At 46.0% G+C, this 19,786-nt stretch overlaps 1 protein-coding gene across 3 annotated transcripts in view; it reads right to left on the reverse strand.

Moving 5' to 3' along the window:
- The window catches only part of PRKCE (protein kinase C epsilon), a 465,689-nt gene that overhangs the window by 294,192 nt on the left and 151,711 nt on the right, over window positions 1-19,786 (reverse strand). For all 3 annotated transcript variants that reach the window (XM_075925412.2, XM_089777502.1, XM_006125476.5), the window contains one exon: window positions 9,382-9,445. In XM_075925412.2, coding sequence (XP_075781527.1) covers window positions 9,382-9,445 — 64 coding nt within the window. The remainder of the gene's footprint in view (window positions 1-9,381; window positions 9,446-19,786) is intronic.

Genomic DNA, 19,786 nt, shown 5'->3' on the forward strand with positions numbered 1-19,786 from the left:
GGGTGGTAATGTAGGCAACCGGAGTTGCAAATGAAGCCCGGGATTTGAATTTCCCAGGCTTCATTTGCATAAAGCCGGGCACCGCCATTTTTAAATGTCCACTAGTGCGGACTCCGTGCCGCGCGGCTACACGTGGCACGGACTAGGTAGTTCGGACTAGGCTTCCGAGGAGGAGTAACGGTAGTCCAAACTACCTAGTCCGTGCCGAGTGTAGCCGCGCGGCACGGAGTCCGCACTAGCGGACATTTAAAAATGGCGGCACCCGGTTTTATGCAAATGAAGCCTGGGAAATTCAAATCCCGGGCTTCATTTGCAACTCCGGTTGCCTACATTACCACCCTAGTTCGAACTAGGGTGGTAGTGTAGACATACCCCTAGATACATACACTAGATGTCGTGGCTAGGTTACCCAAGACCTACACTGGGTTAGGAAAGGAAAGGGTCAGGTGGACTCTGCAGTGAAACTATTAATGAATTTTGTGGGTCTTTCATTTCATGTGTCTATTATGGGTGTGTCTAGACTTTTTTCGAAAAAACTTCCTCTACGTCTAGACTGCTGCCGCGCTCTTTCGAAAGTAAATCGAAAGAACACAGCAGTTTTTTCAATCGCTGAAAACCTCATTTTATGAGGAATAATGCCTTTTTTTGAAAGCGCTCTTTCGAAAAAAGGTTCTATGTAATACAAACTGTGCTTTTTCAAAAAAGAGCATCCAGACTGCCTGCATGCTCTCTTTCGAAAAAGCGGCTTGCTTTTTCGAAAGTACTGGTTGCAGTCTAGACGCTCTTTTTAGAAAGAGGTTTTTTCTAAAGTATCTTTCGAAAAAGCCTCTTTCGAAAGAGGCTTGTAGTCTAGATGTAGCCTGTAAGACCTTGACAGTTTGTTATACATTGCTGGTGTTACACAATCAGCCTAGTACTTGATATACACATGGCAAGAATCTCCCAAATGGGTCCTGCATCGTAGGAGAATAGTAAAATGAAGGAAGCTGCACCTACTGGTACAAGATTTCAACTCTAAAATCCTATTCTGCTGATGGGAGCTAAACAGCTGTGGCTGGCCAGAACGAAACACCTGCAGCTGAGGAGAAATCAGCCTGAGGCAGGTCTTCATCTAAAAGAAAGACACCACTGCCAAGATGGGCTGGGCGGGTGTTAAAGTTATATCTTGGTGGGAGAGCTCTACAGATGGAACAAAGCATAGCTGACTTCTTTGTAATTTATAGTTGTTGAGAAACTGAGAAATACTGCTGGAGCTGGTCTAAGATTTATCATGACAGCTTCCCCCTCCTCCCCCCGACCCTCTGTCTAGCTACAAGATATCTAACCACCAACCATGTTCTGGAAACTCAGACTTAGTGCCAGCATTCTTTTTCAACCCACCCCCATGCTCTAATCACAGTAACAAGCATCTGGTGATGACGTATAATGTAATGCCAGCCTGATGAATTTTAAGGTAACAAATATGCTAATACAAACGACCACTGATTTGGAGTGACAGTCACAGATCACAAGATTTTGGTAAACGTCCTCATTCAGGCACAAGTCTGAACTTTAAGGCCTCAGTGCCTAAGCAGGAGGCCACAGTACAGACTCCCTAAATGACACCCCCAGCAACAAGTACAGCTAGTGAGAATAAACAAGTTACAGAAATACCATCTGTGCCGGTGGTGAAAGCCGCTCCCTACAGAGGGCATGTTCTGTCTTGGTGTGAGGCAGACGCAACTCCAGAAATTCTTCCCATCGTAAGCACCTCAATTTCAGTTGCTGGCCCACTGAGTCCCACCAATTCCAGCACAGCCCGTCAGGTACAGCATCACCCCCATCCATGAGAGGGACAAGGGCTGCAAGAAACAGAACAATGGGAGACAGACTCCCAGGGGGGAGTTCTGCTGCAGAAGGCAGCCCCATGGTGACAAAAATCAGCAGCAGTGCTGGTCACCCCTCTGCCCACTCAAGTTTGGCCCTAGTAGCCCTCCATCTTGATGTGAGGCCAAAACTGAGAGAGTGGCATTGCAGCCCGGTGTATGGGGATCACATAAACACTCAGGTTTGGTCTCATAGTCCCTCTCTCTTGATAGAAGGAGGGGAGGCCTACCAGGGCCAAAACTGAGTCTGTTACATTTCAGCCTAGTGCACAGGGGTCACAGCACTGCTCGGGTTTGGCTCTAAGATCCCAGTGGACAAGTGACATGGGCTGGATGCCTGGGTACATACACCAGCAGACTGGCTCTATTTTGTGGATGCCAGTGAACTGTAGAGCAGGTATATGCTCTGAGAGAATCTGGCATATTTGGTTTGCTTGTGAAAGGGAGTTGGCAAGCATGAAATATGTGTGGTGTCAAAACCAGGGCTCTTTTGCGCTAACCATCCTGCATGTGCATGTTTAAAGATTCCTAGGCTGGAGCTTCCTATACGGAGTGAGATCAAGTGGTTGGGTAATAAGCCTTCATTTGTAGAAATACTGCCAGGACCTCCCATCAGTGTTCCCTGTAAGCTGAGTGCTTGGGCATCAGCCCAGGAGAGAGAGATTCAAATGCCACCCAGCTGATTAGCAGAGCTCCCACAGCCGCCCACATCCAGTTGCATGTGTTTCTACTGGTGGTGCACATCCACGCATGCCTTCATGCACATAAAATGTATTCTGCACATGGATGGAAAAAATTAGAGGGAACATTGCCTCTCATTACAGTAGCCAAATCAGGTTTTATTGTTATTCATCACATTTCAGCCTATGAAAAATAAGTTTGAAACACAGCTCAATTTGAACACTGAAATTAAATGGCTCTTGGTTTGTGTCCAGAAACCAAAGCAGATTTTGGTGATACTCACCACCTACAATGTGAGCTGTGATATTTCATTGGAATTTAAACTGCCTACTCTGAAATGAAATCTTAATTTTGTGTGTGACTGTGAAAAGGCATTTACCTAATATGAACTCAGGTATTTGATCACAACTTACTGTACATAATGCAAAGAAATGAGGTCCTGGATAATTCTTACTTATTATAAAATTTCATAATGACAGTCAGGAAAATAACTAAATGCAATCTTCAGGTCTGCTCTCTGAATCATTCTATAGTTACTGGTGGTGTAAGTCGCACATTGAAGCAAGCTACTATATGTATCTGTACGCTGGTATAACTTACAACGCAAGAAGGTAGAAGAAGAAAACTAGTCAAAAAAAAAAAGAGTACTGCTTAAAAAATAGATTAATTTTCCCCTTAAAGTACGGATGCAAAAATTCATGTAAAAAGGTAACTGTGTAACTGCTAAAAATCCTAGCAGTTACAAGATTACACACTGTGGGCTCTTTAGTACAGGCAGCCCCCGACTTGCGACACGATTGGTTCCCGGGGAAGTGTCACAAGTCATGGGCATTGTAACTCGAGCCCTCATTAACCATAGGTACCATGCGCCATTGTAAATGTGGGCTGAGGACGTAAGTCGGGGGATTTCAGCCCCTTGCACATTTACAAAAATGGTTGTAAGTGTGGGGAGTCGTAACTTGGGCAGTCGGAAGTCAGGGGGTTCCTGTATAAAGCTTAATTAAAGCCACCTCCCTAGGAGAGGTCTGACAACGGCTGCCTGCCCCGTTCCTGGGGAGCCAGTGTGTAACCTTTGATGGGGGACTGGGCTGGGCCCACCATGGACAGGGGCTGTTCTGGTAAGGGAGGGATATTTCCCACACTCCCCCCTGGGGCGAGGTCTCTTACAGGGCTGGCCCACAACATTTTGGCACCTGAGGCAGGGAATTCAAATGACACCCCCATGCCACCTTTTCTCCTGCCTGCCTGTTATGTCTCTTGTGCCCTCCTTCCTCCAGCACAGCACTTCACCATCTCTGTGCATCTAGAGCAAAGAGAATACATATGCACCAGCAGCAGACACAATTTTCTACACTCTGGGTCCTAGTGGTGCCCCCCCCCACAATCTGGCAGATGAGGCAGCTGCTTCAGTTTGCCTTATGGTAAGGCCTGCCGTGGTTTCTCGTGAGGTCTCTCTCATTTTGAACAGATGGCAGTTCTCTGTGGCATCATGGGCTCGCAGCAGGGGGAGGAGACTTCATGCACTTCCCTACCCCCAGGCCAGTTGGAGCCTGGGGACAGGGGAATGCACAAAGTCTCCTGCCCCTGTCCAGCTGGGGCGCGTGAGGCCTGCAAGGAACCCTTAGCTATTTTGAACAGCTGGCAGTTCCCTCTGGTGCCATGCACCCCTGGTGTGGGTAGGAGACTTTGCACACTCCTCCACCCCCAGGATCTGGTTGACCTGAGGGTGGGGGCTCAGCAGAGCATGCCACAGGCCAGATCAGATGGCTTGGTGGGTCGAATCTGGCCCACGGGCTGTATCTTGCCCACCCCTGGTTTAGCTGTAATCTGGAGAACAGAATACTGAAGGAATACATGACAACATGTCTTTAAGTACACAAAAGTTTGTTACAAAGAGTAGTATGATAAAATGTTCTCTTATCCACTGAGGACAGGACAAGAAGCAATGGGCTTAAATTACAAACAAGGGAGATTTAGGTTGTATATTAAGAAAAACATCCTAACCGTCAGGGTAGCTAGGCACTGGAACAAATTACCAGGGGACGTTGAGGAATCTCCATCGCTGGAGGTTTTTAAGAAAAGTTGGACAAACATCTGTCAGGAATGGTCTAGAGCAGTTTTTCTCAACCTATTTATCATTATGGGTTGTAGGTTGAGAACCACAGAGCTCCCCCCTCCCAAACTTCCCCACAGAGCCCAAAGAATGAGCCATAGAGGGGGCCAAGGAGGTGGGAAACAAGGGCAAAAGGCATGCAGCAGGGACCCCAACCTTGATACTCATTGCATGGGAGCCCCCTGACTCCAGAAAGACCCTGGATCCCAATTCTGCCAGGCAGCCATCACCTGCAGTGGCAGGCCAGATTCTAACCCTATTGTGCAGGGCCAGGACGCGGCCAGGACCCCAGATTCCCCTGTGCAGGACCAGGTAGCCTGGACCCCAGAGTCATTCACACAGGGCAGAGGGTACGCTGGAAGCAGCCTAGACCCTAAAGCCCATCAGGCCGCAGAGCAGCCTGGACTCAGCCCAGCAGCATTTAGCACACAGCTGAGCTAGGCTGCAGCTGTGTGCTAAATAGCCTGCATGTGGCTCATGCACCCTGGGTTTAGAACTGCTGCTCTAGATAATACTTAGTCCTCTCTCAGTGCAGGAGTCTGGACTACTGAGGTCCCTTCCGGTTCCACATTTCTATGTTTTTGAATGCGAACATGTCAAGATGCACTTGAGAGAGCAGATTTTGGCCTCTGAAAATATTTTTATGCTATTTGAAGTTTCAATCCTAGAGAATGAAATTAATTCCAGGCCTGAGGGCAGTCCCACTGAGGTCAGTGAGTAAAGGCTACTCCCAGTTCAGTGGTGCAGGATTTATACACGTGCCTTTATCTGTGCCATAATATGTAATATTGTGTAATTTGTCCTGCCTTACGGAGTACTTTTCTCTCTTTCAGGTACTTCAATTTATTGCTCACACAGCTTCTGACTAGCACTTAGATCCAGGTGGAGAAAAAAGTATTGTGCCACATAGAAGCTGATCATTATTTACTTTCCATGGGCCTTTCGCCATACATTTGAAAAGTGGTAAAGAGAGATTCAATCAGATGACTTCCAATAACAACAAATATTTTGCTAAAACTCTGTATAATTCATTGAAATGCAGAGGTTAGAGTATCAGGTCAGAACTGCTGCCAATGCTCTCTTGTTCTGCTTGGCAATGTTTTCAAGACAAAGCTGATAGTTATGCTGTAACCTGAGAATTTGCCTTACAAACACATAATGATTTTGTAATTAGAACTGAAGCTCTTAATCTTGTGCTTGTACCTTCTCTAAGGCCTGGTCTACACTAGGACTTTACATTGACTTTAGTAGCATATGGTCAATTTTCTAAGTGATGCATCCACACTGCCAACTCTGTCAACTCGACCTTGAGGGCTGCTGAAGTTGATTGTAGTACTCCTGCTTTTCACCATGAGTAATGCTATTTCCAGCCTTCAATGTTCAAATTACTCCATACCACGGTACACATGGAGATGACTTTGAACAATCCTACCAACACTGACAACTTTGAATACTTCTGTTCCCACGGCCTTCAGTTCCCAGGGGCACAGAAGAGGGCCAGCGTGGAGTGTCCAGGAGAACTTGGACCTCACAATGGTGTAGGGAAATGAATCCATCCTTTCTGAGCTCCAAACCAGCAAGAGGAATGCCAACATTTACAACAAGATCGCAAGCTGCTGGAGGCTAAAGCTTATTCCAGGAATGCCCAGCAGATCAGAGTGAAAAATCAAGGAGCTGAGGCAGTACTACCATAAGGTGAAGGAGGCAAGTGGATGGTCTGGTGCAGCACCTAACACATGTCGCTACTATGAGCAGCTGGATGCAATTTTGACTAGGGTGCAGGGGAAAGCCAGCTTCCCCAATGCGGTTGTGCAGTCAAGCCTAGACACACCTGGCATCAGTCTGCAGGACAGCGTGATGGTGGAGAGGGAGGAGACTAGCCAGCAGTGATCCCCAAGAGCTAAGAACTGGTCATGATGCTGAAGCCAGTCCCCTCCTCCCAGGATGTCTCTCAATCCAGCACCTACCCAGAGGAGATCACTTTTGGAGAATTCACAAGTTTTGTCTAACTGCAAGCGGGTTCAGGCAATGGGGTGTGAGGTGCAGCATGCTTTCTGCCTACAAAGTGCAGGGGGCCCAGAACAGCTTATTAATGTGCCTGCAGAGGGAGTGGGAGTCTTGCCTGCATAGCTCCATGAAGCTCTCACATAGGAACTCTTTAAACCTTCTCACAAGGTTTTTGGGGAGGCCAGCCTTATGCAGTCCTCTGCAGTAGGACACCTTCCCATGCCAAGCCACCAGTAAGTGGTCTAACATCAATGAAACACAAAGTATTACAGCATACGCCCAGGTTTATGACCACATTCAGTGAGCATCCACTCCCGATCACTCTGAGTTTCAGAGAAGATTGATATCTCGCATGGCAACATGGAGGGAGGAGGAGGGGAACCAATTAGCACTCTCCCCAGGAAGCTATGTGTGCCAGACACACATCACACCCCCCCCCCCCACCTCCCTGCAGATAGGAAAAAAAACCAGTGTCCCTGGGAAGCATCCCATTCCCCCCTGCCCCACCTGCAGGTTCCTGCCCTGTCTGGGAAAGCAGCACTGTCCTGGGAAGCCACATATGGTGGACCAGGTTTGTGCCAGACACAGCGGGAAGTCACCCTTCTTCCATTCCCCACTCCTGCCTGCAGGCATCTGCCCTGGCTGACTAATTACCATGACTGTCTGCTTCTAGACAAGTGCATCCTGATGCTCCCCTGGGAACTCTAGGCACCTGCTGGAAAGTACCTGTTTTGAAGTGAACATTTGGCCTTGAACGGAACACATCTCCTTTGTCTTTACAGAGACCTTCGGTGTAGGCTAACAGATATGGGGTAGGCTTAACACAATGTAGCTGCTGTAAAGTCTGCCCTTGTAATTTTTCTTTGCAGCTGGGACAACTGCCACCTCGGTGCATCCTCCACCTCTTACAACATCTGCCCACCTGGCTCACATCTGCAGGTGAAAGTGGAGAAGGGAGAACATATTCAGTGAGCAGATGGACTGCATGCACCTCCATGTGGGCAAGATGTGGGCAGAGCACCTGGACCAAATTCCAGAGCAGCATGAGCAAACAGCCATCAGGGAGCAGCAGGCAAGACAGCAGAAGACCATGTTTGCCTCCCTGACCACTGTGATGGAACACCTGACTTCATGTCTAGAAAGGGCCTCCTTCGAGAACCCCATCCACCTTGATGACAACCCTGATGCCTTCTCCTCCAGCCCCATTACTTCCACCACCAGGGTCTCCAGGGACTTCTGGAGCTCCAGGACGTAGGTGGGGAGGGGAACTCAAAGGCAACCGTATCCTCCAGGATCTCGGGAGACAGAACGCAGTCCCACTCGTATTCCTGAGTCCCCTTGCCTTTGGGTTCCTACTTCTTTCCCTTCTATTTTATTGATGAGCTGCGATCTACATATACCATGATAAACTGAGGCCGATTCTGTTAGAACCTTCCATCTATGAGATCTAAACTTCACACAGCAACTAACAAGGAAGAAAAAAATATGGCTGTTCGTACTAACATTAAATTTGTTCCACATATTGCAGACGCTGTCTATGAGAGTAAACGACTAAGCAGATTGTCCTACAATTTTTCTAAGAATGTGTGAGAATTGCTATGTGGGCATGCTTTTGTTATTATAGCATTCTGTAAGCCGTTTACATGTAAGAATGAAGAGTGTGAAGAAGGCCTGATGTGGACAGAGGAGCGTAAGACCACAGCAGTAAGCAATAAAGTTTTTTTTTTTTAAATAGGACATTAGTACAGTATGTGCTTTTGTAAACTGCTAGCAATTACCCACGGCACAGCAAACATTTATTTTGAACACCAAAATGACAGACAAAGCATTCTTCTGCTGATCCCTTATTCGATCCATAAAAACAAAAACATATTTCTCCTCCTGCAAGGGCCTATATGATCTTGCCTTGAGTAATCTGAACCTACAGATACTGTGTAGCAGGCAGCATTACATGTAACTGTTCAAAAGAACACAGCATAAAATGACTCAACAAAAAAGACCCCATGCCACCAAATATATTTCATCTGTTAAAATCTTGATAAAGAGAATGTTTGAGAAAATACACAGAAGAGCTTTGGGACTCTTAATTGTGGACCTCCCAGTGAAGCCCTAGCAAAAACAATAGCCAAGGAGTACCTTTAACTGCCATAGAATACCAATCTTCCTCATTTCTAGGGTCTTCTCTAAGCCAGTGCACAAGTGCTGTATTACCAAAAAAAAAACCCCATTTATCTTCTATTATTAAAATATTTCACTTGTGCATTTTGCCTGGAAAGAGAACAGGGTAGTGGGAAAAACACTAATAATTTAGTACGAAGAAAGAGTTGATGTGTATAACATCTGTTTCTACACATTTAACAGTTAGTGTCAGGTTTACAGCACATTTTTTTCTAAAACTAGACAAATTAGTTCTTGGAAGTAAATACCACATATATTAAACAGCTCTAAGCTACTGAATACTGTACCCTTGGTTACTAGTCTATTTACTTTTTCTTTTTGTCTGTCTATAATTCCAGGGCTAACATGGACTGCAGTTTCTTAGAGGCACAACAACATATACTTATTTAGATAACATTTTCTATCTAACATGAGCTTGTAGAGATTAGTTAAGTAATACCACAGGACATTGTTTATTTCCAACAACATTTGCATGATAGATCCATTTAAAAGGCAAGATTCCTGAGAAGAAAAAGATAAAATATTGAAAGATCATACCTTCACCTGATGATCCAGAAAGATCTATGATGACATATACTCTTCCTTCTGGCTCCAAGTCAATCTGTAATTGAAAAGAGAATGAAAAGGTACACTTACATTTGTGCTCCCTTAATGAGCTATTATATGCACCATTAATACAAGGTTTTCATTGTCTCTTAAACCCTAAGCCCTGAACTGAGCGGTGCACAACATTTGAGAGTTAGGGCACTGGGCTAGTCCCAGGGGAAACAGGGAGAGAGCACCACCCACCCACCCTCTGCTAGGGTCTCACCCCAGCTGCAGCTCTGGCCCCACGGTTGCATCTCCACCACTAAGCCCTCTCCCAGCCTTTGTCTCTGTCTGCTACCCCCAGCCCTTACTCCTATTCACATCCCCTTCTCCCTGCGCCCTTGGAGCCATGGCCTGGCTCCCAAACCTGGCTCAGGGGGGTGGGCACAGCACTGAAAAGTATGACCATCACTGCCCTAAAGCATGTCAGCATTCACAGAGCAAGTATCATGTTCTCATCAAATCTGACCCTGCTAAGAGCTGAGCACGTTTATGAGGTGCTAAGCATCCTCAACTCACACCAGAGTTAAGGGGCCTCCAGGTTGATTCCTGGTGTGCTTTACAAATCCAATAAGCCATTTTAGTAATAAGCTTTCTCAACTCTCCTCCATAAATTTTAACTACTTCTCTCAAGGACTGAAAAATCATTTTAAAGGGAAAACTCTTAGCTGTAATTTACATTATAGTCAGGTATGCAATGAGGAAAGTATACTTCTAAACTATTCATATTCGGAACAGACACAGATGAATTCTGGTTGCAGAATACGGGGAATTAATGCGAAAAGCTTCATTACCATTAACATTTGTCTGGAAATTTGTTGTTATATCAGACTGAAAAACTGAAACGCTCCAATAAAGAGATAACTGTATTCCATCAGGCTAGCTTGCCTTTATTATATACACTGCCTTGCATTCATTATAATCTGCTTTTATTATATTCAGTAGTAGAATCATAGAATCATAGAAGGGACCTTGAGAGAGCATCAGTTCCAGTCCCCTTATCTCATGGCAGGACCGAGCACCATCTAGATCATCCCTGATGAATGTCTAACTAGCCTGCTCTTAAATATCTGCAATGATGGAGATTCCACAACCCATGTACGCAATTTATTCTAGTGATTAACCACCTAGATAGTAAGGAAGTTTTTCATAATATGCAACCTAAACCTCCCTTGCTGCAATTTAAGCCCATTGCTTCTTGTCCTACAGGCCTGTACCCTATAAGACACTGGCTTCAGCCATTAGCGTGAGACTTGAGGCCCATGAACTTTAGATATATAGAAAGATTCCCATAGTGTGAGTGTTGCAGCTGTGCCCACTGGGATTCCCAATTATACAGTAATTTTAATATTGGGGCTTGGGACAAGAAGCTGTGTCACACCCACTCCCAAAGCGATAACTGGAAATTCATAAGTAAACATATAATATATATATATATATATATATATATATATATATATATATATATATAAAAAAAATTTACGACACCTTATGGACCTGTCCCGTGAAACTGTGATTAACTTTGCTACTTGGATGATGGATTTCAATGGGAACTGAGGATGCTCAGCACCTTTCAACATAGGGTTTTTAAAAGAAGATCCAATTGGCTGTAGATATTGGATGGCACAGGTCTTGATAGATACTATACTGATGAATGCAGTATAAATGCCTAGCTAGATACTATATAGCATTGTTCATTTCATCATTGGCTCTGACTTTTACATTTTGTATGATTATCTGAAAGCACATTATATGGACAACTTTTGTGATTTACATCTCTTTTCCTAAAACTTTAAAAAACTTTCAGAAAAAAAGCTAAGGAAAGAGAAAAATGTCTCATTTAAGTATATGAATATACAACATAACTAATGGCTGTTCCATTAAAATCTCATGGGGATGCAGAAGCATGGTGTTTGGAAGCAATGAATTATGGGCTATATTTTATGTTTTTCCTACTTGATTATAGAAGACTGCACCAACACCTACCTGCATGGCTGTTTAGGATCTACTGGGATCATGGTGAATAAGATGGGAGCAAAGGAAAGAACAGAGATGCATGACCTATACAACTCCCCCCCAAGCAAGTGGGCAGAGCACAGTGGGGAGGAGGTGAAAACATGGCACTTTCCCAACCATGTACTAGCCATGGATGGAGAGCAGGAGAAGGGGAGTAAGCTTTATTGTGTAAGGGCTGACACTTCTCGCTACCCAGCACAGCAGAGGTTCAATGCCTTCCTGGGGTGACAACTATGCACTTTAACAGACTTCAGGCATCAGTTCCCAAATACATTTACAGGCAGTCCCCGGGTTACGTACAAGATAGGGACTGTAGGTTTGTTCTTAAGTTGAATCTGTATATAAGTGGGAACTGGCGTCCAGATTCAGCCGCTGCTGAAACTGACCGCCAGTTCTGACTTACATACAGATTCAACTTAAGAACCCCAAGTCAGCTGCTGCTGAAACTGATCAGCCGCTGATTCCAGGAAGCCCAGGGCAGAGCAACTCTGCCTCGGGCTTCCTGTAGTCAGCGCTGGTCAGTTTCAGCAACAGCTGACTTGGGGACGCCTGGGGCAGAGCAGCTGGGGTGCTGCCGGGTTGGTCCAGTAGTGCCCAGAGCGGCGCTGCGGGACCAACCGGCAGCGCCCCAGCTGCTCTGCCCCAGGGTCCACAACAAAAGCCTGGTCTGCTGGGGGGGGGGCACACTAGCTGCGCCCCCCCCAGCAGACCAGGGACACGGGGAGCAAAGCCGCAGCAGCGGGGTGCCTCACCTCTGAGGCTTTGCTCTGGCGCGGGACCCGCCGCCGCTTCGGCTTTGATCCCGGTGCCCCTGGTCTGCTGGGGACCGTCTCCAGCAGACCAGGGGCACCGCGAGCAAAGCCGCAGCAGCGGCGGGTTCCCGCGCTTCTGAGGCTTTGCTCTGGCAAAGCCTCAGAAGCGCGGGAACCCGCCGCTGCTGCGGCTTTGCTCGCGGTGCCCCTGGTCTGCTAGGGACCGTCTCCAGCAAACCAAGGGCACTGCGAGCAAACCCGCCAGGGCTGCGGCTTTGCTCCCGATGCCCCTGGTCTGCTGGAGACGGTCCCCAGCAGACCAGGGGCACAGGGAGCAGCTTTTCTCGCCCCGGAGGTCGAGGTGGCTGACCGCTGCCTGCGAGCTCCGGGGCGAGAAAGCCCCGTTCGTAAGTCGGATCCGCGTAAGTCGGGGACTGCCTGTACTGAAACTGAAAAGGGGGCGCGCTTAAGAGCCATAATCACTTGGAACATTGTTTTCCTAAAGTCAGACATTTTGGCTACTCAAAAGACTAAAAATAATGCATCTCAATCCATTAATAATACATTACATTAGAATCTTGCTAATTCACACTAATGAGTAGGAGACACTGGTCACCTGATCTTTGCAAATTACCAAGGAAGTAAATACATACAACCATAGAGCTAGGATCACAAAATGTACTTTGCTTATTAAATCTGACAGCTACAATTTAGGTTTAATTATTTATGATAAATTCTCACTGATTTAGTTACAGGAGAAAGACAGTTTAGTTGAGGATAAAATGGTGCACATATTAGCATGATTCTACAATTTTGGAGAGGGTGTCAATTAGAAAGTTACAACAATGGTTACAACTTTTTTTTTCACATTTTGAAGACAATTTCTCATTCAAACTCTTTTTGTTTTAAACTGAAAAACAAAGGTGAAGGGTGTAGAATCCAAATCTCTAACAGGGCAGAGGGAACAGGGACTCCATGTAACTCCCCAGCTCTGGGGGTGCATCCAAGAGTGATGAGGGAAAAGAAGTGAGCCAGAAGAATGGCCTACTATACTCTGATATCTCCAGCCAGAAGACAGTCCCTTGGGGGCCATGCTAGATAGCATAAGTTAGAGCAGCCGTAACAGGCTCCTTCTGTTTCCAACTTTTTATCCTCACCTAGAAGGCCCTTCTAAACATGAGAACCTCTCTCTGCATATCTGCTTCTGTCTCTTCTTGGGTCACCCATGTCCTTCACTCTGACAATAACACCCACTTAATCCATCTGATAGCTTCTCACACAGACGTTTCCACAGCTATTCTACCAAAGAAGCCAGGTAGCTGTCCAGATGAGGGACGAGGATGGCCTAGTTGAGAGGCTGTCCATGAATATCAGAAAAGTCTTAAATATTTAATGAGGGCGTTTGTCAGAATTTCTGAAAAAGCAATAAAATGAATAAAACAGCTACTACTGCAATATTATTTATCTCCTTTTGCAGAGCGTTTAATATTAGGAGATCAGAAGCACAAGGATAAGTTTTGAAATCTGAACTGATGGTTGCTTTGGAATAATTTCTATAGTAATCCACAGATGGATGCTAGGAAGAAAAAGTATTGGCCAAGCTCCCATTCACGCAAACCTCAGATAATGATGGGCTTTCAATAAAGGCCTTTGAATTTGAAAAATCAATACTCTCCATTCCTCCCTCCAATGCTCTGCCTAAGCTCAAGAAAGTGTCATCATAGATAAATAAATGTTTTTTGCTGTCAAGTGTTTATCTGTCTCACACTCTTCCTCTCCCTGCCCACCCCCCTCGCACCCCACCACCAGCCCAAGACACAGCCTTAAGCTCTGAACAATTTCTACCACCAAACAAGCAGCTTCCATCAGCTATTCCAAACTCTCTCTTCTCCTTTCAGTTTGTTACTCCAAAAGCATTTATGAAAGTTATTGTCTAACAAAGGATTTCACCAGTTAAATGGAATGCTCCAGTACTGATTGGACAGCCTCACTTATAGGGTTATTAAAAACGCACCTTTCCATTTCATTCAGGACATACACTCATGAAAAATAAATATGTGAATTTACCACGGACAAAAACAAGTCAGGGTCCCTCCATATAAACAGTCTCTGTCCTCTCACATTCTTGTGAAGACAGATGGGTCTAAAAAAGCCAAAAAGCTCATGGTGAAATCATGGACGCACTGAAATCAATGGGAGTTTTGCCAGTGAGTTCAATGGTCTTGGGATTTCATTCTCTGTCGCTATGGGAGGTGAGGGGATGGAATAACTCCATTCTCAGAGTTGAGTACCTTGCACCAAGTAAACTTCACCAGCAACTCACAAACATTAAATCAAATGATTTAGTTCAAATGTTCCAGCTGACTTCATCTGCTGTGGTGATGCTTACCATATAACTGGTTACCCATCCAGGCTGGAACAGCTGCACCCTTCCACCCCCTGGGCTGACATGGGCAAGGGGCCACTCTAGCTCGGCCAGTCTGGGGAGGTAGCCCCCCGCCTGAGGATCCTGGATAACCAGTTAAATGTAATGTTTAACCAGTTAACTTTTTAAATGAGATTTTACATACCTAATGTAAAAGCACGTGCATTGCAGTTACGCTGTGCAGAAACATTTCTTTGCATTGTTTTTTGCAATGTGCAGATCTGAAAGCAATTTTTTCAACTACTTAGAAAGATACTGGCAGGAAACCACCAATGTCACCCCTGGTTTCACAAGCAGTTGCTCATGGGCAACATTCAGGAAACAGTGGACATAACTTGAATGAAATGGGGATTGTGCCTGTGCATGGCAGATCTGAACCTTACCCTTCCATTTGGCTAAAAAATGCTTGCGCCTTTAACTGCAACTTGGAGCATTTTTCTGTGACGGGTGTGCTCTGAGAAGTTATTTATGAAAAGAAAAAGCAGTGTAGTAGAGATCCAACCAAGGTGTGAGCAGAGCTTACCATAGTGTCAGGGAGGAGTCAATCCAAGCTGAACTTTGTTATACCCGAAGACTAAATCGATACTGTCCTATGCAGCGCAGACTATGTTCGCAACACATAACAAAAATGTATGTAAAAATACATTAGAGAAGAGATTGAACACCACCAAATGTAATTGTCCTTGCTTCCTGCATATGTCAATTTCATGACATCAATTAAAGTGTATAGTTATAGTAGGTGCAGAGTAAGATGAATCATATCTGTGTTCTAAATACATCCTCTGGATAGCCTCCTGGTGTGAGAACCAAGAGAAACAATAGCTGCAATAGAGCTTGAAGAATTCTAGGCATGAATAAAACATGATTTGGTCTGTTTCAGGGAAAATAAATCATCTGACCACAAAACCGGACCTGCTTTCCACATATACCTGTTCAAACGATGCCCAAATTTCAGCACAGTGAAATTCTTATTAGGCACTTAGATAGTACTCATCACCGTACTATCAAGTGCCTCACAATCATTCATGGATTTTATCTTCAACACAACTAGATGGTACAGGAATTTCATCCTCATTTTATATTACGGAACTTGCCCAAAGTTACACAAGAAGTTTGGAGCTCAGCCAGTATCCAAACTCAGGATTTCTGAGGCCTTTTACTATTGCCATATACTCTAGACCATCCTTCCTACTTTTCCTTTAAGCTTCACTTATTTAGAACATGCACATCTTGTCTTCCTGTAATATTTGCCATTGACATTTAAGTAATGTTCTCATAACTATATTGGTTACATACTTCAGAGCCAATTTTTCTCTTTGTTCAAGGAGTAACGCAGGGGAATCAAGGATCAAACAAACACTTAAATTCCCACTCACCCATGTAGCATTTCCAAACCATGGCAGTTTGTAGACTTCTCTAAAGCAGTATGAAACTCCAACTGAGCACACAGGAATGTGTTTCCCCTGATTTCACACTGAAGTTATGCAGAGCTACTTAGATCTTTATAGTTTCCACCCACAGAAAAAAAACTACACACACACACACAACCCCCCAGGCATAATGCTCCTAATTTGGGGGTTTCTTTAAATTTTTTCACTTCTCCAAGGTCGGACTGACATCATGTAACAATCTGGGATGCCCTGATGCTTCATCTACATATGGAAAAGCTCTGAGCAGCAAATTTCACTCTTAATCATAGTAATTCCTAAAGAATTCCAATGACCTCTATGTCTTCAATGCAGTTACTCTAGACTGACAGTGGTGCAGTCAAAGTGCTAAATCTGGTCCTAAAGAACAAGTTCAGACATTTAGTAAAGTAAGTCCATTCACATCAGTGGACCTACATCTGCTTACAATAGGTTCGAATTTGATCCTAGAAGCATGAACTATGACAATTATCCTGAAGTCACTCATGTACATTACAAGCATATAATCTAAGATCAGGAACATAATTTTTATTTAAAATCTAATGTGGCTTTTGACAGAGAAATCCAAGAACAGGTGATTACTTAACATTTAGTTCTTCATGGAGTAATGACTATATAACAACACTACCCGTAACTCAACTAGTTAATGGTCCGTCAGGATCAGTTCTACTCTGATGTCTTCTAGGCAAGTTATTGAACATTACAGGGTGTATAAGAAAGTGTTTCAACTTACCAATGGACTTGGAAGTTTAATTTTAAAAAATTAAAAGGACCTAAGCAATGAAGCAGCGGCAGAAACAAAAAAGAAAAATTAATAACATCATTGTAAGATATACAGGGACTATTTTGTGATATTGATGAATTATCCAATAGTTGGATACTGTGACGGGGAAGAGGCGCCCCACACTCTGATCCCCCTGGAAGTTGCCTTTGCGGCAATCCAGGGGTCGGAGCGAGAGGCCCCAGCACCACGAGCGGCGGCGGGCGGGCAGGAGCCAGAGGCGCCGGGGACAAACAGGGCGGCCCCGGCGTGGGGCGAGCGGCGATGTGCCGGGTGCTCCCGGGCCGCGGAGGCAGCAACGAGTCTGCGCCCGCCGAGACTGCGCCTGACGTCACGTGGGGGGCGGCACCAGATGGCGGGTGCGCTGCCCCGCCGGAAGTAGAGCCGCGTACAGGGGGCGGAGTCCCCACCCCCCACCCACAAGCAGCGCGGGGATTTAAAAGGCCGGACATGACTGCCCGAGGGGGAAGTGGACCCAAACTGCGGAGGTAAGCCCCCACACCGGCGAGACAGCGCAACAGGGAGAGGAAGCAGCCCAGGGCAGGCGAAGGGAGCCTGAGGGCTGGCGCGTTATGGCAGACGGCCCTACCAGCCGGACCAGACGCCGTAAGCGTACCGAGTCCTTAGGGCCCTGGGCTGGGGTCCGTGAGAGAGGGTGGGCCCAGACCCCCCTCTCCCTGCTACGGGAAGCTCGGAGACCTCTGGTGTTAAAGGGGCCCCCTGGTCCAAGAGGACAGTTGACTGGGGATGCCAGACGGTGAACCTCTGGGGAAGGGGAGCACAAGACTCAAGAGGAGAGTACGGGGTGCTTGTGGGCACCCCGATAGACTCGTTTACAGATACCTTATGGGATAAACTTCTATGCACATGATTTGACTGTGCAGACAGGCATATTTGCAATGTAGGATGTTAGAAAGACAAAATATATGCTTACTGAACATCTGACAAGTAGAATGTTTTCTTCTTGCATCACAAATAATGCCACTATTTCCCTTCAGAAAAATTCTGTATGGGACAGTTAACTGGAGTTTGAGCGGTGAGGGGGAGGAGAGGTGTTGCAGTTTTGTGCACACATTCATTATTTTCATGTAATCTCTTTGTATGATGCCGTTGCATTGTTTAGTCCATTATAATATCCGCTATTCTAAAAGCAACAAGACTTCTTCCCCAATGGCTCTTACTATACATAGTAGTGGCAAGAAGTGCAATGGGAAGAAGCAGAAGTGCTTTGCAGACCGTTCTCTCTAATGTTTACCAAACTTAAAAATAAGTTACCTTGCGTTAGGGAGAGAACATCCCTAGTCACAAGAGGATCTTGTGGCAGTGGCAGTTTTAATAAGAGATTATGAGGTGCTAATGGAATACAGGCAGTCCCCGACTTATGTCAGATCTGACTTATGTCGGATCCGCAGTTACGAACGGGGCTTTTCTTGCCCCGGAGGACGGGAGCGGCGGGACGCCCAGATGCGCCATGGTCCACCGCCCCCATCCTCCGGGGCGAGAAAAGCTGCTCCCCGTCTCCCTGGTCTGCAGGGAGACGGGGAGCAAAGCCTTGGAGCATGCCCGCTGCGGGCGTGCTCCAAGGCTTTGCTCCCAGTCTCCCTGCAGACCAGGGAGATGGGGAGCAAAGCCTCGGAGCACGCCAGCAGTGGGACAGCTGCGGCGCGCCTGGACTGTCCCGCTGCCCGCGTGCTCTGCGGCTTTGCTCCGCATCTCCCAGGTCAGCAGACCAGGGAGACGGAGCAAAGCCGTGGAGGACTTGGGCAGTCCCGCCACCCCCGTCTCGCTGGTCTGCTGGGGGGGGGGGTGCAGCTAGTGCCCCCCCCCCCAGCAGACGAGGCTTTTCTTGTCGTGAATCAGGACGCCTGGAGCAGAGCAGCTGGGGTGCTGCTGGGTTGCTCCAGTAGCACCGAGGAGCCGCGCTACTGGAGCAACCCAGCAGCACCCCAGCTGCTTTGCCCCAGGCGTCCCCAAGTCAGCCGCTGCTGAAACTGACCAGCGGCTGACTACAGGAAGCCCGAGGCAGAGTTGCTCTGCCCCAGGCTTCCTGGAATCAGCCGCTAATCAGTTTCAGCAGCAGCTGTCTTGGGGACGCCTGGGTTTCTTAAGTTGAATCTGTATGTAAGTCAGAACTGGAGTCCAGATTCAGCCGCGGTTGAAACTGATCAGTTTCAGCAGCGGCTGACGCCAGTTCCGACTTACATACAGATTCAACTTAAGAACAAACCTACAGTCCCTATCTTGTACGTAACCCGGGGACTGCCTGTACATTGAATAAAATACCAGATCATATTATCACATTCAAAACTGAGGTCAGTACTGAACAGTCACAGGAAAAACAGCATAAATATAATAAATACATTTGTCATAATTAGAAGAGAATGACTGAGCATGGAAACTTCCATCTGTTCTTGGGTTTGTGTTGTTTAGCAACAAGATTCTGACAGATTTTACCTTCTGCTACTTAAAAAACAAAAAACAGGAGTTAAGAGTGGAATTCATTAAATGCACCCATGATTATGTCTAGGAGTGAGCCTCCTGGCTTAGTTAAACAAACTGCTGCTAGCTTCCCTTAAGTTAGCCTACTGAAACAGCAAAGTGAAGTTGGCAGTTCAGATGGCAGCTTGTATTCTCAGATCCACCTAATAACCTGGATCTAAGCAGAGTGGTTAGCCCAATTCTCTACCAGTGGCAACATACACACTGCTATTTTTAGCACATTAGCTCTAGCCCAGCTATTGCAAATCTGCCTACCCAAGCAGGGATACTTGCTTCCATCAGCAGTGTAGACAAACCTGGAGTGACCAGAAAGTACAACTGCCATTCAAAAATCTTTTGAAAATGTTACCTTAAATTCTGTCAGAAAATTTCTGAGAAAATCCCAGTCAGAAATATCAAACGAGGAAGGTAGTTAAATAGTTCCCACCTTTCACTTTGTAACAGTGTGACAAAT

This window comes from Pelodiscus sinensis, chromosome 3 (assembly GCF_052426305.1).
Source record: "Pelodiscus sinensis isolate ZL-2025 chromosome 3, ASM5242630v1, whole genome shotgun sequence".
Lineage (NCBI taxonomy): Eukaryota > Metazoa > Chordata > Testudines > Trionychidae > Pelodiscus > Pelodiscus sinensis.